The sequence below is a fragment of the Eurytemora carolleeae genome, unplaced genomic scaffold (assembly GCF_000591075.1).
Source record: "Eurytemora carolleeae unplaced genomic scaffold, Eaff_2.0 scaffold86, whole genome shotgun sequence".
In the NCBI taxonomy this organism is placed as follows: domain Eukaryota; kingdom Metazoa; phylum Arthropoda; class Copepoda; order Calanoida; family Temoridae; genus Eurytemora; species Eurytemora carolleeae.
This window is the reverse complement of record NW_019396290.1, coordinates 79,594-107,163: the sequence shown is the minus strand read 5'-3', so window position 1 is coordinate 107,163 and position 27,570 is coordinate 79,594. Positions and strand designations below refer to the sequence as shown.

The 27,570-nt window shown below is 32.1% G+C and overlaps 2 protein-coding genes and 1 long non-coding RNA gene across 3 annotated transcripts; 2 read left to right on the top strand and 1 right to left on the bottom strand.

Annotated features, from left to right (window-relative positions):
- Nucleotides 1–671: 671 nt before the first annotated feature.
- On the top strand, nucleotides 672–4,221 carry LOC111700257 (uncharacterized). The gene is made up of 8 exons (XM_023471134.1): nucleotides 672–967; nucleotides 1,150–1,214; nucleotides 1,823–1,939; nucleotides 1,998–2,199; nucleotides 2,465–2,666; nucleotides 2,935–3,049; nucleotides 3,234–3,341; nucleotides 3,818–4,221. The coding sequence occupies exons 1-8, from the start codon at nucleotides 930–932 to the stop codon at nucleotides 4,219–4,221; spliced, it is 1,251 nt and encodes a 416-aa protein (XP_023326902.1). The 5' UTR covers nucleotides 672–929.
- A 41-nt stretch (nucleotides 4,222–4,262) lies between these two features.
- Nucleotides 4,263–6,051, top strand: LOC111700244 (uncharacterized). The gene is made up of 2 exons (XR_002764943.1): nucleotides 4,263–4,802; nucleotides 5,329–6,051. It is a non-coding gene; the product is annotated as an uncharacterized LOC111700244 (long non-coding RNA).
- Nucleotides 6,052–10,218: 4,167 nt separating this feature from the next.
- On the bottom strand, nucleotides 10,219–26,351 carry LOC111700243 (tubulin beta chain). The gene is made up of 16 exons (XM_023471117.1): nucleotides 26,064–26,351; nucleotides 25,324–25,411; nucleotides 24,355–24,428; nucleotides 23,288–23,331; nucleotides 22,578–22,672; nucleotides 17,723–17,790; nucleotides 16,155–16,228; nucleotides 15,995–16,049; nucleotides 15,800–15,915; nucleotides 15,563–15,646; nucleotides 14,056–14,180; nucleotides 13,012–13,101; nucleotides 11,871–12,038; nucleotides 11,615–11,707; nucleotides 11,143–11,222; nucleotides 10,219–10,542 (listed from the first exon to the last, which is right to left on the bottom strand). Exons 1-16 carry the CDS (start codon nucleotides 26,085–26,087, stop codon nucleotides 10,483–10,485), a joined length of 1,338 nt encoding a protein of 445 aa, XP_023326885.1. The 5' UTR covers nucleotides 26,088–26,351; the 3' UTR covers nucleotides 10,219–10,482.
- Nucleotides 26,352–27,570: the final 1,219 nt, after the last annotated feature.

Genomic DNA, 27,570 nt, shown 5'->3' with positions numbered 1-27,570 from the left:
CGTGCCACAGAACATACCTCAGCTTAATTCAAAGGCAGAGGATACATTATTTTAATTATCAAGGAATATTTTTTTATCTGGATAAAAAAGAAGGAAAAATTGATCGTAAAAGACAACTTTTTAATACTTTTTTAGCAAAAATTTTATTCATTTTATTCTGAAAGTATCTCAAATTTTGAAAAAAATCCTTCAAAACTATTTCCGAAAAGAGTGTGAGAGAAAAAATTATTTTTCAAGGAAATATACACCCCTCTTAAAGTCTTGCATCCATCGTATCAATTATACAAATGCATTTTATTTATATGTACCATGCTGTTCAGACCCTTCAGATATCAAAAGTATTGTGTCATCATTGCGGTAAAACATTTTTGAGAGAAGGAACGTTTAAACTGCACATCCTAATGCACAACTTTATAGGACGGAAATTTTTATTTATCACTTGCTGAACGGCCTGCCGTTGCCCGTAGAAAAAAAATGTTGAAACGAAAATTTTAATTTTTATCTATGACACTTACAGGCTACCCATTAGTGGCAACCAAAACAAATCAGCCCATTCGGTCCAATCGTTTGGCCGGCCACATAAAACATATATCTTTTTTTTTTTGCAGTTTTTGGTTGATATTTTACCTCTTGGATCCGGATCCGTGGATCCGCATATTTTTGCGTGACATCCTTAAGAATGAGGACATCCTCAAGGACGAGGAGACCCTCAAGGACAGGGACGAGGACATCATCAAGAAGACCCTCAAGGATGCAGAGACCCTTAAGGACATGGAAACCCTTAAGGACGAAGGAACCCTTGATGAGAACCTGAACGAATGGGATATTATCAAGAGTTCAAAGAGGGCTAAAATGGCTGACTAAGTCATTTCCTATTAATGCAATTTAAAATTTATTGAATTTGAAAGTTTTTGTTTGTTTCAGGAAAAATGGAACCGTGTCCTCTTTGTAATCGCTTATCTAACAGGTTGTTTATTAAACTTTAAATATTCAAACAATTTGTTAGGCCACCTGGGGGACATAAGCAACAAAATGTAGTGTTTCTGTTAATAACTGCTAATAATGAAAACACATTAGATAAACTTCTTTGTTTTTTTATATTCAATCTTGCTTGTGTAATGCAAACATTCATTTCTATTTTTACTTCAGATTGCGGACCAGACCAAAGATTCCAAAACAGTTGATTGAAGATATTTATGAGACATGTAATCAAGGCACACAATATCATAAATCCGGAAAGCTGTATAATCATTTTGAATCCTCGTTTTCTGAAATCCTTAACCCTATTCCGAATATTCCCCCACCACAAAATAAAGCAGATTGCACAATTCTTGCAGAGAAATTTAGCAAAGAATTTTGCACATAAATAAAGGGTATTTGACATATTCATTTCTTTTTCAATACACATGAATGTTTAAAATTTTTGGCACATTTAAGTTAGATGGGTGAAAGGCATAAAATGCAGAGTTTGTCGCTTTTTGCAGATTTTTGTAAATAGATTTTGCAATGAATATCTGGGTTCTTGGAATTTGTGATTCTTTTTGCAGAATATTCGAGCAGTGCCGAGGGGATTTCTCTACACATATTAAAAGTTATAGATTTTTATGACAATAAGAAAATAGTGGGGGAATATGAGCGCCCCTCCCCCAATCTTTATTGGGTAAACTATAGGTCAGTTGGCATAGGGTTAATTAAAGAGTATTTTACAATTTTGAATCATTTCTTTAAATTTCAGATTGAAATGTGAGGATGATTAAAAATATCCTCACGCCTGATATTATGTAACCTCTTATTGAAGATTTCTTTGATGATATGAATTTAGTTATGTGTGATAACTGTGCCAAACTGAATTTGAAACGCAAGACAGATCACAGCCGGTATTTCAGAAAATGGGCCCACAACACTGTTAATGTTTTATTATTCCGTTCAAAGTTAAAAGGTAATCAAATTGTTTAACATTTATTGTTGCCTTTGTAATTAAAATAATAATTAATTAGGACCAACTGGCAGCAAAACCTATGTACAACAACAGCATCCTAGCCTGGTAGAAGATTCTAATCTAGTCCCCGATACAGCTGTACAAAAATCCAGTCTTTGTGTGTGTACAAGCTGTGGGAAAGGCTTTCAGAATAACATGGGATTAATTCTACATGAAAAAATTCACCGGAATATTAAGCTAGTCAAAAGAGCATCTTGTAGGTAAAAATGATTGTTTTTTTATTTCCCATTATTTAATTTTGGCATAGGGTGCTCCTGTAAAAATATTCAAATGTGCATCACATTTTTTAATCACAGTAAAACTTACTCAAATAAGAACTGGTCAAGTTTTAAACAAAATGTGTTAATTTGTATTTTACTTTTTATCTAAGATATTGTTGTTTTTATCTGAAAATGCCCAGTTTTTCCCAATTTCATAGTTTTAATAGAAAGCGACAAAGTTATGTTAAAAAAACATAAATTTTAGGAAAAAACTTCACTTACGGAAACGTTCCAAACATCATAAGATCAGCATGATGTCTCCATTGAACATTAATACAGAACCACCCAGCTGTTATTCTTCACCTGTGCACATTCAGTTCAGCCCTGTACATAACTTGGGAAGTTCCCCTGTTACCTCAGAACATAGAAAATCTGTATATACACCGACTTTTATGGAAACACAGCAGGTATAAACGTGTACCAATTTTTAAAGCTGTTTAATAACACAGGATAGTGCCTTAACATGATATTTTATTAAATTTCTAATTGATTTTTTAAATAAGTTTTTGGGCTTGCATTAGTAAATTATTTAATTTTAATTGACATAAAACAGGATTTGTTTTACAAAAATTGGTACTAAGATGTTTTTAGCTTGGCCGCATTTTTTTAAATTCTTGTTGGCAGTTTTTAAGTTCTCATTATTATTATTATTAATATATTCACATTATTCAAAAGGGAGTAATAACTGAACATCATCTTGCAACTGATGATGTAACTGATGTTGCTCCAAGAGAAGTAGAAATTGATTCCAGCCATGCTATACTAGATTATGTCACCAATGATAGTGCATGTAAGTTATACTATTTTCAGTTCTTAAAAATAAATTCAGGCGTGTATATTTTCTTGACAAGTCATTTTCTCCCCCCCCCCCCACTTCGGAAAGCATTTATTTTCCCCATAATGTAGGGAATTCTTTAAATTTTGTACCCCTAAATCTCGGGTTTAACATTTTAATTGATTTTTTCTGTTTATAGGTATCATGGGAAAATTCTCTGTTGATGTAACTGATATTTCTACAGGAGAAGTAGAAATTGATGATTCCAGCCATTGTAGACCAGCAAATTTCACCAATGATAGTGCATGTAAGTAATTATTTGTAGCTTTCTTATAATTCAAATTCATAAATCTAGCCTTGACTTTCACCCAGGTCATTTTTTGAACAACAACAAAACAACAAAGAATCTGAATTAGTGAGATCTTAATATTCACAAGAATTTACAATCAAAACAGTTACACTTTGACAGCTGCATTATATATGATCTTATGAATAACTCATGATTTTACAATGAAGAAAGTGAATGTCCATTGCACCGTTACTGTAAAACCATTAAATATAGAACTTTGTTGAAGAGTATTATTTTCTTATGTTTTCCTGGTAGACCTAGCACAAATCAGGGAATATATTTTCTTAAACATTTTCTATTGATATTCCATGAATCTTAGATTATCAAATTATTATAAACAAATACTAACCTCTTGGCTTATTTGCGTATAAATCATTAAAAGTCTTGACGAATTGGAAGTAAGCAAGTACTAATCTAGTGTACTAATTTTACAGGGGACATGGAGCAAGATTTAGCTGAGAACTATAACTTGGAATCTGATGAAGATGTTGTTGCTCTTCTTTCCAAAGGCTTAGCTATTGAAAAGAAGCATTCTAGTGATTTGGCTCTGTATGGATCTATTATTGTGAATATGTTAAAGGCCATTTGCTCGGAAACAGTTGATTTTTCCTCTGTAGGCTTTAAAATTGCAGCCTCATACTTCCGAAGATTGACTGTACCCTCAAACAGAATGAGATATTCTGATGAAGAGAAAGAGTTCTGGAATTTCTATAGACTTCTAAACGGAGAAAGCTCAGTGAGGATATTGCGGGGGATGGCAAACTATGGTTCAACATATGGTGGCTCACAAGATCCAAAGGATTGCAATATTAATTTAGCAGTTCCTTNTCACGTATAATCAAAAAATCTTTTGATATCTTAAAACAATTCTATGTATCATTAAAAACTGATTTTTAGAGTACAAACCTTTGCAAAGTCTTATTTGTTATATTTCATTTAGGAGGAGAGATGTTCTGCTCCGCCATCAGGCTACTGTCCATAAACCAACCGAGTCAAGTTCTTTTCGCCCAACATCATCATCAAGCACTTTTTCTTTAGCATCAGCAAGCATCCCATCATCATCACACATTCAGGCATTATCAAGCCCTCCCTCTCTTTCAAGCCCATCCTCTATGTCAAGCTCTTCACCTTTCTCAAGTCCTTCCGCTTCTTCATCATCCTCATCTTTTTTAAACCTTTCTTCTCTATCAAGCCCTTCCTCTTCATCCTCATCATCCAGCATTCTCTTATCTTCCACCACTGTCACAACTACACTCAATCTTACCTCATCAATCAGCTCTTCTATAAGTTTATCTTCCCCCTTCTCATCTCATTCTCATTCCATTGAATCTCTCTATCTTGCCCAAACTACTACTTCCAATAAAACTTTCTGTCCTAACCAAATTACTACTTGCACCAAATGCTCGAAAGTTTTTACACGTGAGTTTATTTTATAAGTCAAAATAAGTGCATTTATAATTGATTTGTCCTGAATGAAAGGGTCAAGCCCCCCGCCTAAAATCAACTGAATGTCCCCTCTTTAAACCTCACATTTTAAAGAGTAGAATTAACAATTCATAATGTCCCCCTTTAAGTATTATCTGATCTGAGCTATTGTTGTTTTTCTATCTTGTAAAGCGTAAAATTTTATGCTTTTTGTTTCTTTATGGCATAAATATGCAACTTACTTTTATCATTAAATAAGCATCAAAGAACTAGAATAGCTCATTCATCCTTCAAAGCTAAAAGCTTTGTCTGATCAAGAATACATGGGTTGTGGATTTATAATTTATAAACAAGAAGAGAAAATTGTCAGAATAAACCACTTTTCAAGCAAAAAAAACGATGTTATCTTTCAAATTTTTGGTCAGATGAAGGTTTAAGGCGCATCAGGCATGCCGCTCTTAAAACGGAAAGTCACTTAAAATTACGATAATGTTCCTTTAATTTAGATTCTATATTTTAGATAAAACCAGTCTCTCAAGGCACAAATCAAGCAGTACAGCATGTAGAGTCGCAAAAATACAAACTCACAGAGTTTGCCAGTTTTGTTGTAAAATTATAACCTCTAAAAATTATGCGAGACATATAAAACGATTCCATAAGAGGTTCCTAAGTCATGATTTCCTTCACTTCTTTCTTAGAAGTTTTCAGAACTTTTCATTAGAATTTTTTTAGCATTTTTTATTTTGAGTAAAAAAAGTTTTTTGACATGATTGTTTTAAAGTAAAAATGTTAAATAATTAAGAAGGAAAACATTTTTAACCAAAAAGTATAAAGCAAAGTTATATTTTGTTGTAATTCATTTCATTTTTTAAGGATATGTTCCCGAGTGTCACAATTGTAATAAAAAAAATATGTTGGTTAGTTAGGAAAAAATGGGAATTTAAACATGGAAGGAAAGTTTTCCTTTTTCTTTATACCTGATCCCCAAAATTTAATAAATCCCAATTCTGCCAATGAACCCCTAAAAAAATGTTGAACTTCTTAGATAAAAAATTACTGTCAGAGAGTGAGGGGACATAGGTTTTTTAAGAAATATACACCCCTGGCTATTTTTATCATACAAAAAGTTGCAGATTCCAAGTATCAAGTAAATCTGAGTTAGTAACCTCTTTTGTTAGCACATAAAAGATTGGTATTTTAATAATTTAAAATATTTGTGAAAATAAAGATGATTTTTTTGTAATTTGTAGTTGTTTTTTGTATGTTTTTCATGATTTTTTTTAAAGCAAACATTAATAATTTTTTGTCAGGTACGAAATATTAATTCTGTGTAACAAGAGTGAGTGAATGAGAAGTGTTTGTTAAAAGTGTGTTTGATCAGGTTAGGTGAAGTGAGGTGAGTGATAAAGACTGGATGAGATGAGATGAGTTGCTGAATGAGTGATTTTTCGTCGTTTCTTTTATGTTTCTCACATACAGGGTTACCCACAAAGGATGAGACTCTCAAGACGACATGATACTCTAAATCCCGATTCCAAGGTTAAATTAAATCTTCTACTTTGAATACAATCTTTTAATAGCTTATAAATCTATTAGGCAAAGAAAGAAAGATGTTTACTATTGCAGAGAATAATTAATATTACTTCTCTGCAGTTCCTGCAGCAGTCTCTGAAGTATCATTCTTTGCGGGTAACCCTGAATGTCTGAACCTTACAAAATATTTAAACCTCTCAAATTTTGTTTCCTATAAAAAAGTTATGGAGTATCAATTTTGTGAGGAACAAAAATTCAATTGAATTGTAGAGTGAGTCAGTCAGTCAGTCAGTCAGTCAGTCAGTCAGTCAGTCAGTCAGTCAGTCAGTCAGTCAGTCAGTCAGTGGGTGAGTCAGTGAGTCAGTGAGTCAAAAATTGAATAATCATTAGACTTTGTCATATTTCAAGATGCAATACTCAATCAAATTTGTCAAAAATTTCATTGTAAAACAGTTTAAGAATTCAACACACAAAATATCAATCTTAAGTAGAATTGAAAAAATGGTTTGAGTTGTGCTTTTTTGCGTGACGCGGCTGGATTTTTAAAAATCACACTTTAAAGGCCTTAAATATACCATATAAAAAAAAAATGTTTAGAAAATAAAAATTAATCTTATCATCCAAAATAAGTAATCTTGTTCAATTATTAGTTTCTATTATCTCATTATTCTAGTTTCTCGTTATTCACAAAGATGTTTGCAGATTTTCTATAATTATTATTGAAAAGACGACATTTAAAGAATTTGAAGAAATCTGCGAATAAATTCAAAGAAAATTAGAAATTCAATATAATAATTAAAACGAAATAATTGATTCTAGAATTGATTTATTGACAAATTTTTTTTGTGAAATATGTTCCTAGCCATCTAATTAGATTACTGTATAATTTTTACTTTATTTTTCGTTGTCGTTATTTAATAATTTTTTTTTAAAAACTAATTCTGAAAGCGTATCCATCCCCAAATCAGGAGTTTTGAACGTCAAATTTGCGCTCAAACTCAGGATTTACAGATCTTTAAAAAGTGAAATATGTCTCAAATGAATCCTAAAGAAGTTTTCGACAACACTGCATACTCAGTTCAACTACCTTACATAGCCGGTCACTCCCTTTAATGGCGGCACAAAAAAATATTTATTGTGGTTTTGAAGCCAGAAGGTTACGCTCAGTCAGGCTTGTAATGGCTTTAACCAAACTAAAGTATTAATAATTTGAAAAAATAAAATTGCGGTTTTCTACTAATTTAGATGTCAGATGCAATGATTTTGAGGGGGGGGGGCTCAGTTAATGTGTTAGAAATTATAATTATTCTAAAGTAAAGCATAAATTTTGATACGCCCGAAAAGAATTGATTCATGTACACACTAAAGTAAAATAATTAAAATAAAATCTCAAAATTCAAGAAATTGTCCAGTTAAAAAACCAAATAATAAACAACTATTGCTTTTTCACCACTTTTGTGTACAACATTTATTATACGCCTTTTATAGAAATTTAGCTAACGAAAAATTATTAGAAAGGAATTGAGTCTTTACAAAAAAACAAAAATTTGTGAAGGTGTAAACCATTGATATTTTAAAGGAACTGAGTTCTTGCCACCAACTCTGCGGTCTACAACATTGGGTATAAGGAATAAAAGAATTAGAAAATCAGAGTTTGTGGCAATTTTATCATGACATGAAACTACAAAAGCATTTTGAATGAACAAAAAGAAATATAAATCTTAAACATAATATTATAAATATCTGACATTCCCTGATTATTTTCTATTAGACTGCTTGCGAACTGTTCAAAAATACAATCCGAATAAAGTTTTTATAAGTAAAATATGTTTTAAATTTTGCTTTACTGGAAAATTTCTTTTTATAAATTTCAGAGGTCTGTGACAGTGCATTCAGCTTGACAAGATAATATTAAGAAAAATCTTTCTAAAAATCGCATAAATCATAATTAACGTCTGATTACATGTTTAAAAAAAATTCACAAACAGTCTGTAATTCAATAATTATAACTATTGGCTTATTAATAAATTTTTAAATAAAATCCTAAATTGTGCACCAGTTTGAAAATCCAAATTTAATTTTGACAAAATATTGCAAAGACTTGTGCAAACTTCAGCTTGCATCCCGCAATTGTTAAGATAATGATGATGTGCAACATTTGTTTTGCACAAAAACATCATTGTCATGCTGTCCATGCTGTGATCTGTTTATAAATTAATCTAATCTATTTTATGAAAGACATCTATGGGAACTTTAATAGACTCTGATATTTATATTTTTGTAATAACAATTTGGAATTCTTTTTTACAATTGTAATCTAGAACTCTTTTCAAATCGACGAAAAAAACAATGAAAAGCCTTTCTTAAAAGATTGAATCCTAACCTATATTTATGAATTTGTAATCAAAATTTGGCTTTTGATATATCTATATAAATCTTCCTTTTATTTTAAAAAATTGTTAGTTTACAAAAACATTTTTAAAATTATATCCGGGAACCATACAAAAAAAATTGTATCCATGCCTGGCAATCTGATTTGCATTGTATTAAAATTCTATCAGTCGTGCAACGTCCAAATCATAATCATTATATTGTTGTACGTGCGTAAAAAGGCTAAATTACAGTGTAATTTAACATAATTATTGATATTTCCGCGGACGTCTATTATTTGAAATATTCTATAACTTGTCAGCCATAATTATGACAAAATTGTGGGAAAAATGAACATGTTTGCAGCATTGAAGTTAATAAACTCCTTGTAGTAATAAATACTAAAAATATTTATCTATATCTATTTAATAAAGCGCAGGTTCGCTCATATATCTATTTGTATGTTAATTATAGCTGGCAAAACGGGTGAACCAAATAGGCTGATATTTTTTGGTAAAATAGGTTATAAAAAATTCAAAAACTTTTTGATTTTAGATTGACTTTATTTGAAATTTTTTTTTTAATTCCACGGGCAACGCCGGGCATTCCAGCAGTATTTGTGAAAGTTCATGGGACCCTTTTACAACGTTACCCCCTTAAACCTTTCACTTATTATCGACGACAGAGAACTTTGTGTGTTTATCTCTTAAATGGTGTTTTAATTGCCGACAAATTAGAGATTAAAATGTAGTTCTGTGTGACTGAGAACTCAATACAGCTGACTTTGAATCAATATTTCGAAAACTCCAAATATTCATTTGAAAATGTTTATTTTCTGCGACTTCCGGAAAGTAAATATAAATATATCTTTAATATCAACCTGCAGCTTAAAACAAAGTTGTGAACAATAAAATGTGTTTTTGAAGAGAAATAAAAATAAATGACCTTCAACCCTGATAAAACAAAGGTTTAAATTGGCCGGGTACAGTTTAGAATCGAACACGCCACTCTAAACATGGTCGGTCAATCGAAATTAAGTCTACAGCACCTTTAAAACAGAATATTTACGCGCTTGAGAACATAGAGACAAGGTCGTACAATTTTTTTTTTTAAATCATAGAAGCCTTTTGAAAGCCAAAAACAAAGGCACAAGTTTCGATAAAAGATTGCAAAGATAAAAGATTACAAAGATAAAAGATTGCAAAGATAAAAGATTGCAAAGATTTAAAAAAAAAATAGAAAAAATACACATAAAGTTAAAACAGTAATCATTCATTCATGGTTTAACAAATCAAAATTTGTTTTATTTCCTGATAAAGTTTGTTGATCACGTTAAAAGTATAAATTGGCATTATCAAGCAATAATATCACACTTTATTTTAGAATTTACAGTAATTGGCATAGATCTATAAAGTTGCTGAATCATGCTGACAATAAAATCAAAAACTGCAACAAAAGATTATAAACTGTTTCTCTAGCGTTATCAAAAATTTAATTTGATTTAAAATATTTATTTATAATTAATTTCACTTTTAAACAAATTGCGCATAGGTCTTAACTTTTTACTTCTTGCTGCTTATAATATACTTTATTAATTTATTACAATATAATAATTTATTAATATTATTTGTGCTGGAAAATTAGAAAAGCAGGACATTTTTTCTCAGAAAGTGACATGGTTTGTCCATGCAAAAGTGCAAATTTAGGTAAACGGAAAATTTTTTCGCGGATTAAAAATTATCAAAAATTTGGCGAGAAATTCGTTGAAAATTTAACCCTCATATTCTGCCTCCTCCTCGTGATCAAATTCTTCGTCATCGATGGTCGCCTCCTGAAATTTATCGAAATAAAAAATGTTTAGAAAATAATTTTGGTAAATCGGAATCTATATTGTGTGTAGTGTGTACAAATTTCTAAAAATCTGTTAAAGCGGTGCTTTTTAAAAACTCAAAATTTGGTTTATTTTTTTCAATTTCTTGCCTTTTAAAAAAACAGCCCTAGAACTTTCCAAAGTTTTATTATTTTTGTATATTTAGATATAAACATTAAGCTTTTTAGGAGGGGGGGGGGGGTTAAGTTGAATGTGTTATAGAAAGAAATATATAGACGTCTGTTCGAACGGAAATCCTAACAAACATACAATTCTAAACATCGTGCTGTCAGAGCCAATATTTTGTATATTGCATTCTTTGTCATAAACTCAAAATTTCAAATTCTTATATCTTTGAAACCTATTGATGTAAACTTTTGATATTTCAAACTAAGATCATTTAATGACAAATTCATAATTTTAAATATCTAAGGTTTACAATGTTGGTTTGCAAAAATATAGGGTTTTAAAAATTAATGTTTGTGGCAAAACCTCAATTCCTTAGCCTTTTTTTAAGCCCTTTCTTCAATACAACAATTTGGATCGTGATTTTGTGATTACCTGGTATTGCTGGTATTCAGATACTAAATCGTTCATATTCGATTCAGCTTCAGTAAACTCCATCTCATCCATACCCTCGCCTAAATAATTTATACATTCATCCATTCATTCATCCTTTCACCTAGAAAATTCATTCATCCTCCCATTTACCTATCCTCTCATTCGCCTATCGACCCTTAAAACTGTGAAATAAGGAGACGATATTTTAGCAATCTTTTGTCTGTTCAGCGAGAGAGTTTTACCAATCGCTGAAAATGTGCGTTGTTCACTTAGTCCTCCTTTTTGTTGGTATTGTATCCTATGGCCATTCTTTTGTTCAACATTAGCAATAATAAGAAGGGGTTTCTTGAGGGAAATGAACTTTTATTTTGAAGAATTATCTATAATTTCAATACGCACACAGATAAAAAACAGTGATATTTTCAGGGAAAATCTGGCACAGGATTTTTGAAGATTATTTCATAAGAATTACCTGTATACCAATGCAAGAAAGCCTTCCTCCTGAACATGGCGGTAAACTGCTCAGAGATCCTCTTAAACAGCTCTTGGATCGCTGTAGAGTTTCCTGAAATAGTTCATTGTCTACTTTTTGTAGTTGGAGTAATTATAAAGTAAAAATATAATTATTAAATAATTATCAAAGCAAATTTTTATTTCATAGAACATCATAACGGAACTTTATTTTTTGTGCTTCATTCTCATGCATGCAAATGCACGAAATTCCTTACCGATGAATGTTGCCGCCATTTTAAGCCCACGTGGTGGGATATCACAAACAGCTGTTTTCACGTTGTTCGGGATCCATTCCACGAAGTAGCTGCTGTTCTTGTTCTGGATGTTTAACATTTGCTCATCCACCTCTTTCATCGACATTCGACCACGGAAAACGGCAGCGACTTAACAAACAAAAAACTTTGAAATTTAAATCCAAAAAAATTGTCAAATTAGCCTTAAAGATTTAAGAATAACATGAATTTTTCAATAAATAAAAGATATACACCTATACAGAGCTTTGTTGAAATTTTGAACTTTTCATATCAAGAGCTAGCTACAATTCAAATTTAATCCTGATTTTTAAAAAAAAAGGATATTTTCAACTGTTAAGATATAGCCAAGAAAAATTAATAGTTTTTAATTATGATAATTTCTTTACGATTGGTTTTTATTCCTTCCCGTCATTATTTGCATATTTTGAATGGGAAAATGCAGCGACATTAATTGAAAAATTACAAATTGCGTGCAGACTTATTTTCATATCATGAAATTCATGATTTCAGTCTGGTAATTCAGTTTATTGCAATATATTTGCATAATATTGAAAATATTCAATTCAAATTCAAATAGTTAATAATACAAATACGACACATTTTATGATTGTACCGTCCATAGCTAGTTACCTGTAAGGTACCGTCCAGTTCTAGCTACCTGTAAGATGCTGTCCATGTCTAGATACCTTTAAGATACCGTCCATGTCTAGCTACCTGTAAGGTATCGTCCATGTCTAGCTACCTGAACTTTTCTGTTGATGACTAGCTGCCTGTACTATACCGTCCATGTCTAGATACCTGTAAGACAACGTCCATGTCTACCTTTAAGACAATGTCCATGTCTAGATACCTATAAGACAACGTCCATGTCTAGCTACCTGTAAGATGCCGTCCATGTCTAGTTACCTGTAAGATACCGTACATTTCTAGATACCTTTAAGATACCGTCCATGTCTAGTTACCTGTAAGGTACCGTCTATATCTAGATACCTGTAAGATAACGTCCATGTCTAGCTACCTGTAAGGTACCATCTATGTCTAGCTACCTGTACTATATTGTCCATATCTAGCTACCTGTAAGAAAACGTTCATATCTAGCTACCTGTAAGATACCGCCCATGTCTTGGATCGCAAGCTGCCATCATGTTCTTAGCATCAAACATCTGCTGGGTCAGCTCGGGCACAGATAGGGCTAGATAGATAGATAGATAGATAGATAGATAGATAGATAGATAGATAGATAGATAGATAGATATTTTTTTTAATTCAATCAATGTATTCAGTGGAAAATTAACCTTGTAAATGCTATGATTGGTGTCTTTTTTCATTCATTGATGTTGTAATTTCTATCTGATTTTTCTAAAGATGTGTTGTGAGTATTTTTGCAAATACTTCAGCTGTAAGTTTCTAACGATAACAAAGTACAAAATCTCTCCTTTAATTGCTTCATTAAAAGTAAGAATTAAGACAACAAATGCTCCACAGTTTTATTGTTACCATTAAATATAGTTTTAAAAATGGCGTCCAAACCTTCTTTTTTAACTAAAGATTATGTAATTTAAATAATGAATGAATCCAGACTTAAAAAGAATCCTACAAAGTTCGGTTGAATAATTTTAATATTTAATTTTTGCCTAGTAAACCTAGTAAACCTAGTAAACCTAGTAAACCTAGTAAACCTAGTAAACCTAGTAAACCTTGTAAATCTCTATTTAAATCCGTAAAACCAGGCAGTAAAACCCGCGTAAAAACTTGTTAAAAAATATAATTATAATTAAAACTTTTTTATGAGAGAAAATTATGAAATTTTATTAAAGGTAATTTAGGGGATCTCATTTTCATTCAATTTGTAAAAATTATTTAATCTTAGAAAATAAACTTAGTAAGAGTTATATTTTGTAAAGCCATATGTTAAATTCAAACACTCAGAATCTTTCCAGTAGATGTTAATGCCATCTATAATTTGGTCTTAAATCAAAAAGGGTTTGGTTAGGTCGCATCTCTGAAATCAAAATCTACACAAAAATGAAACTAGGGAGTTTCGTATAACGATACTCTTAAATTTCGGGCTCTGTCCCTTTTAGGGAAATTTACGTGGTATGTTAATTTGTCTAATTTTCAATATGACTATCCTTGTACTTTATACCTCTATATTGCTGAGAGCCCCGGGCAGTCAGGGGAGCAAACCCGGGCATAAAGAAATGCAGACGAGGAAACGGGACCATGTTCACCGCCAGCTTCCGCAGGTCAGCGTTCAGTTGACCGGGGAACCTAAATATGAATAAATTAACTTAACAATAAACAACAAGAAAAACTAAGATATTCATTTATTCCATCAAATATTTACAACTTCTGTTTTGTAGGCAAAATCGAGATAAAAAAGTTTTTCATGCAAACTTCACAGAGCGGGTGGTTATTTTACATAATTATCCCAAAAGACATTCAGTAACTTAACTTCCCTCTGTTCGGTAATGTTGGCCAAAAGGCAGTAATAATTATTTACAACTACTTTACATGGAAGTTCAGGGAATTTTACTTTACCAAAGGTTCCCTGTACCAATATAGCTTAAGAACATCCAGAGCGCAATAAAATAAGGAACGGACCCCATCCTTTTTAAAAACTAATTCTGAAAGCGTATCCATCCCCAAATCAGGAGTTTTGAACGTCAAATTTGCGCTCAAACTCAGGATTTACAGATCTTTAAAAAGTGAAATATGTCTCAAATGAATCCTAAAGAAGTTTTCGACAACACTGCATACTCAGAAGTACTTTCCTCTTCAGGTTATTAGTCATATTTTCTAAATTTTCAGATAACTTTCCAACAAAAATATTTAGAACAAGAAAAATATAAAGAAATTTAGTTTTGATATAAATATATCCAAGAATTTCAAGAAAAAGAGTACAAAAAGTAAAAGTTAGATCTGGTGAAATAAAAATCACAAAAACTTCTTTCGATCTTAGCAAAACTGTATGAACCTACAAGTAAGATTAAAATTTATCAGTTTGGGGTCATATAACCGAAAATATCTAAGGTGAGATGACCTGGAATATCTAGGGTCATATGCCGGGAATGTTTGGGGTCAGACGAACGGGAATGCTTGCGGTCATATGACCGGGAATGCCTGGGGTGAGATGACAGGGAATGCTTGAGGTGAGAAGACCGGTGGCCGAATTTAAAGAAATTGAGCGGCGGTTTAAATTTAAGCCTCAGCTTAAATATGGTTGGTTCCACTTGAAATTGTATCAAATGTTTCAAGATTTAAGCCGGCGCTTAATTTAAACCGGGTTTTGGCAGATTTAAACTGCGGCTCAAATTATTCAAATTCCATCTTGGGAATGTCAGGGTGAGATGACCGGGAATATTTGGGGTCCTATGATCGGGAATGTTTAGAGTCACATGACCGCGAATATCTGGGGTCATATGACAGGGAATATCTGGGGTCATATGACCGGGAATATCTGGGGTGAGATGGCCAGTAATGCTTGGGTAAGATGACCGGGAATATCTGGAGTGAGATGACCAGGAATGCTTGGGTGAGATGACCGGGAGGATCTGGGGTGAGATGACCAGGAATATCTGGGATGATATGGCCAGTAATGTTTGGGTGAGATGACCGGGAATATCTGGGTTGAGATGACCGGGAATATTTACCTGAGGCATGTGGTGACCCCGGACATGGTAAGGGAGACGAGGTGGTTCAAGTCCCCGTAGGTTGGGGTAGTCAGCTTCAGAGTCCTGAATATAATAGAGTTGAAGGGACTGTAGGTGAAATTTTAAGTATCACGACATTTACCATTGTCTGCATGAGTAGAAGTGTATCATTCATCAATAAAAATGGCCTCATAAACTATAAAAATGGCGTCTTCAAAAAAAATTGCGTTTTTTTACCTGAAGCAGATATCATACAACGCCTCATTGTCAATGCAGTACGTTTCATCTGTATTCTCCACCAGTTGGTGAACAGATAACGTAGCATTATACGGTTCAACCACGGTATCAGAAACCTAAATGAAAAAAATGCATATTCGAAACTCGGTTTTTAAATTTAGAACAGAAAAATCCGGGAAATAAAAAAACACGAACCTTAGGAGAAGGGACAACAGAATAGGTATTCATGATTCTATCAGGGTACTCCTCTCTGGACACAATCAAAAATATAAAAACAGCAAACAGATTTAGTAAAAAAAAACTTTTAAACAGAGATAAAATAATGTTTTCTTTATTTTTATTTTTTATTTTGTTCCTAATTTTAGAGATTAGGAGTGTTCCGAGCCCAGAACCTGTTCCTCCTCCCAGAGAGTGGGTCAACTGGAATCCCTGGAACAAAATTGATTAATTGATTTCTTCGTTTTTAATCGATTCATATTTTTGTAGATGTACATATTTCTTTGATTGGTTTAATTGATGTATTTATTTCTTCAACTGATTTTATTCAGCCTTATTAATTGTCCTTATCATTCCTTAACTCATCTTAACATGTGTTTAATGTATTTATTTATTAATCTTTCTTTTTATAATTGAATTATTAATTCCTTTTGATTAATACATTCATTCCAGTAAATGATATATTCATTCCTATAACTAGTTCATTAATTCACTTATTTGATTTGTTAACTTCTTTAATTGATTCATTCTGTTAATTGATTTATAATCAAGCAATTAATTGATTCGTATAATAATCTTATTTTTGCGGATTTGTAGCTAATCATTATTCTACCCACTTTTTCAAATTCTTCTTTTGGCCTTTTCTAAACTCCCCCCACCCCCCTCCAAACGAACCATGTCTCCCACTTTCGTTCCGGATATGGTTTCCAACTTTCTAGTAATCCAGGTAAAATTAAAATGACAATAAAAGAATTTTAAGATCTTTCGAAACGGTGGCGATTAAAGGGATTTTCAATATTTTTACTTTTTATTATTCTTTAATGGGACTGTAAGTGACCCTCCATGCATATATGACAATGCCCTTGAAACCTTTATCTGATCAATAATATAGAAGATATTGTCGTTTTTCTAGGTTTAAAAGTGTTTTATTCTGATAATTTCTATATGTTTTCTATATGTTCTGTATGTCAGAAAGGGAGAAATGCGCAAGTCACTTTTATACAAAACCCATAATAAAAAAATGAGTTTTCTAAACTAAAAACATGGATATCTAATTGATACTCGATCAGAAAAATCTTTTAAGAGCACCGTTTAAAATCGGAAATTGCCATGTTTGCATGGAGGAACACTTGAAATTAAATTAAAAATCCATATTTCAAATATTTCAAATGTTTTGCTCTTAAATTCCTTTATAAAGATTTTTAATATTTTTTTTAGGAACGGAGAAAAATAGTTTTTTAGAGGTTGCAGAGTTAAATTAAGAATTTTTGTCTGATTAATTTTAATCTCTATTAAATAATATAGCATAAGAGGGACAAGTGCGGTAGTGGTAGTGGTTAAGTTTAGTTAGTATTATGATGGGAACAAAAATTGAACTGGAAAAATTCAGATTTTCACATGAAATAGTTTATATGATACAAATCATGAATTTATCAAAAAGTTACAGCTATTTAATGATCGTTTAAAATGCAGACTTTAAAAATTTAAAATCTAAAAAACCTTGTTTTAAGATAAAAATCATATGCGATCCTTGAAAAATTTAAGCATTTGAAAAAAATCAAAGTTATTCAAAGATCAATTATTTATAAGCATAACAAAAGAGCATAATTTGTAAGTTTTAAATTTTTCGGCCTTCAGATTTAGAAAGATTGTCTTCGAAGCATACGAAGCAAATTAGAATAATATTTCTTGTATTTTAATATCAACCTGGAGACAATCAGTTGACTCAGCTTCCTTCCTTACAACATCCAGGACAGAGTCAACAAGCTCAGCTCCTACAACAACAACAACAATATAATCTCACAACATCCAGGACAGAGTCAACAAGCTCAGCTGCTCCTACAACAACAACAATATAATCTCACAACATCCAGGACAGAGTCCACAAGCTCAGCTCCTACAACAACAACAACAATATAATCTCACAACATCCAGAACACAGTCCACAAGCTCAGCTCCTACAACAACAACAACAATATAATCTCACAACATCCAGGACAGAGTCAACAAGCTCAGCTCCTACAACAACAACAATATAATCTCACAACATCCAGAACAGAGTCCACAAGCTCAGCTCCTACAACACAACAACAATATAATCTCACAACATCCAGGACAGAGTCAACAAGCTCAGCTCCTACAACAACAACAATATAATCTCACAACATCCAGAACACAGTCCACAAGCTCAGCTCCTACAACAACAACAACAATATAATCTCACAATATCCAGAACACAGTCCACAAGCTCAGCTCCTTCCAGGGAAAAATATTAAAGATAAATGAATTGTACAAAATGGAATTGTTTTCGTCGACAATTGGTATAATCTAAAAATATGCAATTTTTCTTTGTGGACATGTGCAGCAAAAAAGAGCTTGCAAAATGTATGTGCTTAATTTTCGCATTATTCTTTCACATTATCACTCAAACGCTTTCCAAATGGGTATCAATATATTTAATATTTAAACTTAGAAATTGGGTTTTAACATATATTTAGTTAGACACGGAAAATGTAGGTTTTCAGGCAGTGTGCCAGGTGTAATTAGGCATTGCTGTGAAAGCCCTGTACAACATAAAGTCTATAATAAGGGAAAACGATTTTTAAAGAATTTTTAAAATATATCTACATTTCTATCTTAACATTTTTTTGTCTCAATTTGTTTTAATTCTAATCCATGACAAACAAGGATATAATTTGGCTCTGGTTAAATGAATTATTGCAACAAGAAAAAATCACTGCATACATTGTAAATTTATCATAATTAAAGTATAATTACATTCTAATTATGTTTAAATTACAGATATTTCGTGATGCCTTGCTGCGTTCAATCAGTTCCGGTTCCACGCCCTTCAAAAATACAAAAAAACGCCTTTTTTGGTTAAAAATTATGAGAAATCTCATCACCCACCCACCCCCCATCCCCTGTAGTTTCTGTTTTTGGTTTTTATGTTTGAAGATTATGATGAGATTATTGGTTCTGATTATGCAAACCTGTTGATAAACGTTTTTCATGTTTTTATATAAGTTCGTTATTATTTGTTTTGTAAACAAAATATATCTAAAGGTACTGTCTACAGTGATACTAATGTATTTTTAAATGAGAGGTTGTTGTTTTTGTGTGTTGTTGCTGTTTTTCTTTAGATAATGTGTTGTTGATTTAAGACAGTGTGTTGTTGTTGTGTAAAATAGTAGGTTGTTGTTGTTGTATAAAACAATGTGGTTGTATATGCCAATGTGTTGTTGTTGTATAAGACAATGTGTTGTTGTTGTTTAAAAAAAATGTGGTTGTATATGACAATGTGTTGTTGTTGTATAAAACAATGTGGTTGCATATGACAATGTGTTGTTGTATAAAACAATGTGGTTGAATATGACAATGTGTTGTTGTGGTATAAGACAATGTGTTGTTGTTGTATAAGACTATGTGTTGTTGTTGTATAAGACAATGTGTTGTTGTTGTATAAGACTATGTATTGTTGTTGTAAAAAACAATGTGTTTTTGTTGTATATGACAATGTGTTGTTGTTGTTGTATAAGACAATGTGTTGTTGTTGTGTATGACAATGTGTTGTTGTTGTATAAGACAATGTATTGTTGTTGTAAAAAAACTATGTGTTGTTGCTGTGTATAACAATGTGTTGTGTTGTATAAGACAATGTATTGTTGTTGTAAAAAACAACGTGTTGTTGTTGTGAATGAAACCTTATATTTAACAAAACCTTTAATCCTCTATAACAGAAACTATATCTTTCTTTACTTAGCATAATCCTGGATCAGCAAATATTCTTTTTGCTTGTATACTTAATAGTACCTAGGCATTTTTGTTTAACTGTTGCTCAATAAAAAAAACGAATTTACAATTCTATTAACTGATTAAAAAGGTAAACCCAATGTAAAAAAAGTAAAAAAGCTGTTAATCTCGCTCTGGTTATTGGCAATGCTATAAATATTAACAGAAAACAAATCTTGCAAAACGATGTCCGTTTTTTGTCTGGTTTTTCAAACATAAAAATTTGAGACTCTTTACAATAAAATGTATATGTGATACATATGCATTGATTAAAAACTGAAATTTGGAAAAACGCATTTGAATTCTAAACTTAAACTTATCTGAGAACAAATAAAGCTATGATGCGTTCCTTGAGAAGGGAGGGGGGAGGGGGGTGAAGAAGGGATAGAGGGAGGGGAGGAAGGTTTTCTTTAATGGTTTTAGGAAGTATTTCTTTACAAAATAAAGTAACCATGTGAAATTTGATCAAAGTATGAAGTCCTGACAAATTTTAAAAAACTTCAAGAATGTTCACTTCTTTTATAAAACAATTTCAATATCGCATAATATTATTAAATTTATAAAAAATCATATCCAAATTTTCCCTAACCAGAAAAAACTTTAAATCGAATAAAAACATGTACCGAATTATGAAATAATTACACTCTAATTAAAACTTATTGGTCTTTCACTAAAATATGAAAAATATGATAAAATATGATAAATATGAGTATGACAAAATATGAAAAATAAATATGATAAATATGACAAATGGTGTAACTTTATAGCACGAGTAGACAATTTGGCAAAAATATTAAATAATGATGGTAGAAATATGACAAGGTAAAGAGAACACTGGTTTATTGTGGAAGTCCAAGGATTATGGAATAATCGAAAAAAAATCTTTTAAGAAATAACAAAAAGTCTTCCTATGGAAAGTGTTTATGGAATATTTTAATGATTTTTTTGTATTTTCCTTCTTTTGAGAAATTTAACATATCATATACTTTTTCTTTGTCTTTGCCTTTCGCCTTAAAACCTTCTTCTCTTGGTTTTGCTGGTAGGATATTTCCGTTCATCCTGCTCAGACAATTGTTTAAAGGGAACCTTTGTAAATCGAGGACGAGGTTACTTGAAATTACTTTTGAAACTGTATTTCCTTTGATGTCTATAAAAACAGTATTTCCATTGATGTCTGTAAAAACTGTATTTACTNGGGGCTTACCAAGGGTAGGGGTGTTACGGAAAAGGGGTTTAATCCGTGGGACAATTATAATTGTTTAATTGTTCTTAAGTATTACAGGAAATGCCAACAAAGATTTGTTGAAATCAAATTAAGAGAAACAGAATAGGTTTTAACATTTTTATCCAGGAAACCATGGTTATTATCCAGGAATCATGGTTATCCAGGAAACATCATTACCCAGGAAACATGATTATCCAGAAAACATGGATACCAAGGGAACATAGTTACCCAGGAAACATGGATACCCAGGAAACATAGTTTTCCAGGAAAAAAAGTTACCCAGGAAACATAGTTATCCAGGGAACTTAATTACCCAGGAAACAGGGTTACCCAGGAAACATGGCTACCCAGGAAACATGATTATCCAGAAAACATGGATACCCAGGAAACATAGTTACCCAGGAAACATGGATACCCAGGAAACATGGATACCCAGGCAACATAGTTACCTAGGAAACATAGTTACCTAGGAAACATAGTTATCCAGGAAACATGATTACCCAAGAAACATAGTTACCCAGGAAACATGGATACCTAGGAATCATGGTTATTCAGCAAACATGGAAAAATAAAGCATGGAATAAAAAAATCTGGTTTTCATTTTTTTATGATTCTAAAATCCTGCCATCAATGAATTATATAATCAAATTAATGGTTGTAATGCACAAAAGAGGGGGGGGGGGGGGTGTTTTCATCGTTAATTTTAAATCCCACATTAGCCCCCCCCCCTCTCTCTCTGTTGAATGAAGGGGTTTAAACCACGTGACCATGTCTGAACACGTGTATGGTCGTGTAAGGCCAACTAAATTATAGATTAGCTGATAATAGTGTGAAATTTACTAGATATACTCAGACACTAATTAGTCGGATTGTAGTTGATGATTCTAATCAGCAATTTTTTTATGTTTTTCCAAAGAATGATAAAATGCTTTTTTTGTTCTCTTAAATCCAAGCTCAGAAAGTGCACTTTAAACAAATATTGATTTAGGAGATATTCTTATTTTTATAACTGAAAATTGTGATCTCAAACTTTCCCAAAAATGTCGTTGAATGGTTTCCAAACGCAAAAGGTTGCTATCTAGAAAAATGAAAGTACGGAAGGCGAAAAAAATGCAAAATTTTCGGCGAAACGATTTCCCCATTTCGCTGGAGACCCTACCAAAAAGAAAATATTGGAGGGGTTTTACAGATTATCAGATAGAATTAAAAAAGGTAGAAAGGTACAGCTACCAATTGCGATGCAAATAATTAAAACATATCTGTGAACACTTTCACGATTTGCATGAAGGGTAAAGAGCTAAAAAGTCCTATTCAAATATTTAGATTTAGTCCGGATATCTTTAGGGAAAACTTATTGATTCAGGATTTTATCCAGTAAAGAAGAAGTTTAACTGACGATGGATAGTTCAGCAACTTTTCTCCAATTTATATACTCCGGTCCTAGGTTAAGCAAGCTGCATTGAAGACGGGGACAAATAAATTCCAATTCCAGGTTGCGAAGCGTTATTTAAAGTCAGTTTGGTCAGGTTCTCTGAAGAAACTTACCCTCAGTGTAGTGCCCTTTAGCCCAGTTATTGCCTGCACCGCTCTGCCCAAACACATAGTTGTCAGGACGGAAAATGGCCCCGAAAGGACCAGATCTGAAAATCATCGAAATGAATTAAATTGACAATAAAAAATTTACAGTTTATATCATAAACTTGTTTACTGATTATCATGGCGTTTTTTCTGATAATACAGTGATAACCAGAAAACTCTAAAATATAAAGACGACTTTAAACTCAATTATGACTTTAGTTAGTCCAATAAGCACGGGAAACAGAAGTTGGCCCGTTTAAAAAGACCCTCACTTGATTTGCGATTTAATAAGTACAGTAAAACTATTTGCGGCGTCAAACATTATAGAAATCCAACGTATAGAAATCGCTAGGTATAGCAACAAGGCGTATTTTCCGGGAGAACATTTTTTATATTTTTGAGAAACATTATTATTAGTTTTATTATCAATTACCTATTATTAAAGTAGAGTAAACAAATTTAAGTTAAATTTTCATATAAAATATTGTTGGAGCACCTAAGCAAAATTCATCTAAGTAGCATAATGTTGATGAATGATAAATTTAATTCATTAAAATTTGACAAATAATACAACTAAGCTGAATATGGCTCTGGTGCTTAAACATATTTTGTTAAATGAAAATTTGGCATTTTTTAGAGTGCAGCAGTATCATTATTATTATTATTACTATCATTACCTTACACTGTCCATAGTTCCGGGTTCCAAATCAACGAGAACAGCCTAAAATTAAATGTATGAAAAATGATAAAATCTTTATTAATTATTTTTCAAAAATAAATTGCATTTCTGAAAAAAGTTTATTTTTAATATGTCCTGTCTGAGTTACCGGACTAAGTCAATTATTTAAGTTGACCATTAATTAAAGGGACAACCGTTGTAATTTTCAGAGCTCCTGTATTTAAAGGGACTTTTCCGATTCACACAATTTTACTCCATTGTTTTTGCTGCAGAATTGCGCAAGTCACTTTTAAAGAGAAACAAAAAAGATCACGCATGCAACGTTTAAAAGAAACCCGTTTTGAATCGGACATGCCACTCTATTTATTGGAAGTAAGTTGAAATCACGTTTACGGGCGCCGCCATTTTGTCGGTTAGACTCCATCTTTAATTTGTATCTTAATTTCTTCTCCTGCTGTTGCAGAAACCTTTTATGTGTCTGCAAACCTTTGCAATTAGAAGAGTAAAATCATTCATTTCGCACACTTAAATAAAGCATGTAATGCATATTTTTAAAAACAAAAAGGTGGAAGAATGAATGAAAAGTTGAAAGAATCATGATCTAAAAAGAGGTAACAATAATTCCCGACGGTTGTTGTTTATTATTAGTCTTGAAAATTCCAACACGTGTTTACAATTTGCTTTCGTGTATTCATCCTTCTGAAAGAGCTATATTTTTATTTTTTTTTGTCATTGACCAATTAGCTATCGGATCATCTCCCGGATAGAAGAGTTTAAGTTTAACTCATTTAGTTCATTTAAAGTCTTCGTTCCTCTTTTTGACACTAATCCTTTTTTTCAATATTGATACTTTTCACAAGTATGATTTTTTAAATCTTTGCAGCCCAATGCCGTATACCTTAGATATTTCAACCTTAGAATCCTGTTAGATCAAATTAACTAAGTTTAAAATATTGAAAGTTGCAACTAAGTAGGGATTAGAAAATTTGAGTTTGTATCAAAGACTCGATTCCTCCAGTAAAAAAAGTTGATTAATTGATAGTTTGTTTAGTATTCACAACTTACCCTGGGTACATATTTACCCCCAGTAGCTTCGTTGTAGTACACATTAACTCTCTCCAGCTGAAGGTCAGATGTCCCTGGGGAAAACAAATTATTTCCATATGAAATTATTCACTAAAACAATTCACAAATATTATGTTTTCTAAAGTTGCTAAAAATGCTCTACTATCAAAACCATCCGTGTTTTTTTACAGCATAGAGATGCAAAAACATGACCATGATTGTTTTCCATATCTGCAGAGAGGTTTATTTTTACGGAATAAAGGATTTTTGATTATCACAATGTTAAACGAAAGAAAAAATTGGTCAAATCCTTCAGCTTGAATTTAGATGACAATCTGCTTAGCTTGATTTTGGTTAACAATTCCTTTAAATTATTTTAAGTTGAAAATCCTTTAAATTAGTTTTAGTTGAAAATTCAATTAACTTGAATTTAGAAGACAATTTTCTTTTAACGTAACTTTTGTCGTCAATTCCTGTAACATGATTTTAAATGACAACACCTTTAACATGAATATTGTCGACAGTTTCTTTAACTTGAAAATAGTCGACAAATCCTTCAACTTGGATATAGTCGACAATCCCTTTAACTTAAATAAATTCGACAATCCCCTTAACTTGGATATAGTCGACAATCCCTTTAACTTGAATATAGTCGACAATCTCTTAAATTTGAATAGAGTCGACAATTCCTTTAACTTGGATATTGTCGACAATCCCTTTAACTTGAATACAGTCGACTATCCCTTTAACTTAATATAGTCCACAATCCGTTTAACTTGAATATAGTCGACAATCCCTTTAATTTGAATGTTGTCGGCAATCCCTTTAACTTGAATATAGTCGACAATCCCTTTAATTTGAATGTAGTCGGCAATCCCTTTAACTTAATATAGTCGACAATCCCTTTGACTTGAATATAGTCGACAATCCCTTTAACTTGAATATAGTCGACAATCCCTTTAAATTTACCATGATAAGACCCCGTTGGGTCAATTCCGTGCTCGTCTGAGATAATTTCCCAGAATTTTGCTCCAATCTGGTTCCCACACTGGCCAGCCTTAGATAATAATAATAATGATAATAATAATCATATTAAGAATAATAAAAGAACTAACAAGTGCCCAGCGTTGCCCGTTGAATAAAAAAAAAATTAAACTCGATGTATATCAATTGGGGAGGGTACAATAGGTTTTCTAAAAAAATCTGCCAATTTGGTAAAACTAATAATAATAATAATAATAATAATAATAATAATAATAATATAAATAACTATGTTTTACTCCTAGTGAAAGAATAATTAATTCTACTTCTAGTAAAAGAATAATTAAAAGGATCAAAAAAGTTATATAACAAACTTTTTTTACTTTTTGTACCCTCTATATTTAGCATTCTATTTAGGGATTCCGTTGCGCTGAATTAAGCGGCATAGTGCTCGAATTGTGTGAAATCGCGCAATATTCCCCGGAATTGCGACGCATTACAGGGCTCGCAATTGCGTCAGAAAACCTTATTTTATTCTTTTTATAAGAAATGTGAAAATTAAAAGGAATTGTTAATCTATATCTTAAAGCTCTTTGCACATATGTATATATTTATGTATTTTTAAAAGCTAGCTAAAAGGCTGAACCAAATTGGCCGACATTTTTTAGGAAACCCTTAAGTGCAATGGGAGTGACATAGGCCAAAAAAATCCTAACAATGATGAACACCTGGATATGAACTATTTCCCTCATTGTCTGGTTTAAAGCCGGAGAAGGGTTAGCTCTGGAGAAGGTTTAAAGAGAGAAGGTTTAGCTCTAGAGAAGGTTTGGAGAGAGAAGGTTCAGCTCTGGAGAAGGTTTGAAGAGAGAAGGTTTAGCTCTGGAGAAGGTTTGGAGAGAGAAGGTTTAGCTCTTAAGAAGGTTTGGATAGAGAAGGTTTAGCTCTGGAGAAGGTTTGGATAGAGAAGGTTTAGCTCCAAGGTGTCAATAGAGACTGAAGGGAACTAGAGAGCGGAGAGAGAAACATTGAAACCTCGCAGCTCCTCTAGTTTCATGTGATATGTTAGTGTGACATTGTAACCTCCTAGCTCCTCTAGTTTAATGTGACACTATGGTGCAACATTGTAACCTCGTAGCTCCTCTAGTTTCATGTGACAGTTTGGTGCAACGTTGTAACCTCGTAGCTTCTCTAGTGTCATGTGATATATTAGTGTGACATTGTAACCTCCTAGCTCCTCTAGTTTAATGTGACACTATAGTGCAACATTGTAACCTCGTAGCTCCTCTAGTTTCATGTGACAGTTTGGTGCAACGTTGTAACCTCGTAGCTCCTCCTTGTTTCATGTGACATTATAGTGCAACATTGTAACCTCGTAGCTCCTCTAGTTTTGCTTTTTTGCCCAATTTTATTAAGAAAAAATTCATCCGGTTATTTATTACAAATTCAAAACAGTTTTATTCGTTTCAAATTTTCATTCATGAGCAGGAGTTATGATGGAAAATATTACAATGTTACGAACAGTATACTTTAGTTTGACGTCATATGTTCTTCAACAATTATTGTTAACATTTCACAAGGACCATTCTTTCTTTCTCCTTTTGTTTTATGTATGTTTTTTGTTTTGTTTGATCTTTTGTTATTTATCTATATAATGAATGTTTTTAATCATTAAAAATGTATCATTTACTCTCAGACAAATTAGAAACAATGGAAATTTAAACCCCCGAGGGTTATTGGAGTAAGGCATTTCTTACATATAAATTTATCTGTTTTTTTTTGATTGAATGATAGAGTTAGTTTATATATATACATATATATACATATATTTTTATGTTAGCAATAGCTGGCCAAACGGCTGCAGCCAAATTGGCAGAATTCTTTTAAGCGACCCCATAATTACGTTGGTGTAACATAGGTTAAAAATATTGTATTCCACGGGCAACGCCAGGCACTTCAGCTAGTTATCAATAAATTAATAGTTTTCGACGAAATACATAATTTTTATTTTACATCAATACTCTAAATATTGTTATTTTCTATAAACTAATCATTCAAGTTTTAAATGTCGTCTTTTTTAGAGTTCTTTGGAGAAGGGAAAAAAGGCAAAATCATTTAAATAAAACTAGGATGTGTGGGGGGGGGATACTGCAAAGGAATTTTCAAGTCGTGTCTTCAGTCCACTTTTAGAGACTTCAAGTCATCACTTGTGTGCTGTGAATCTCGGGGCCAAGCATT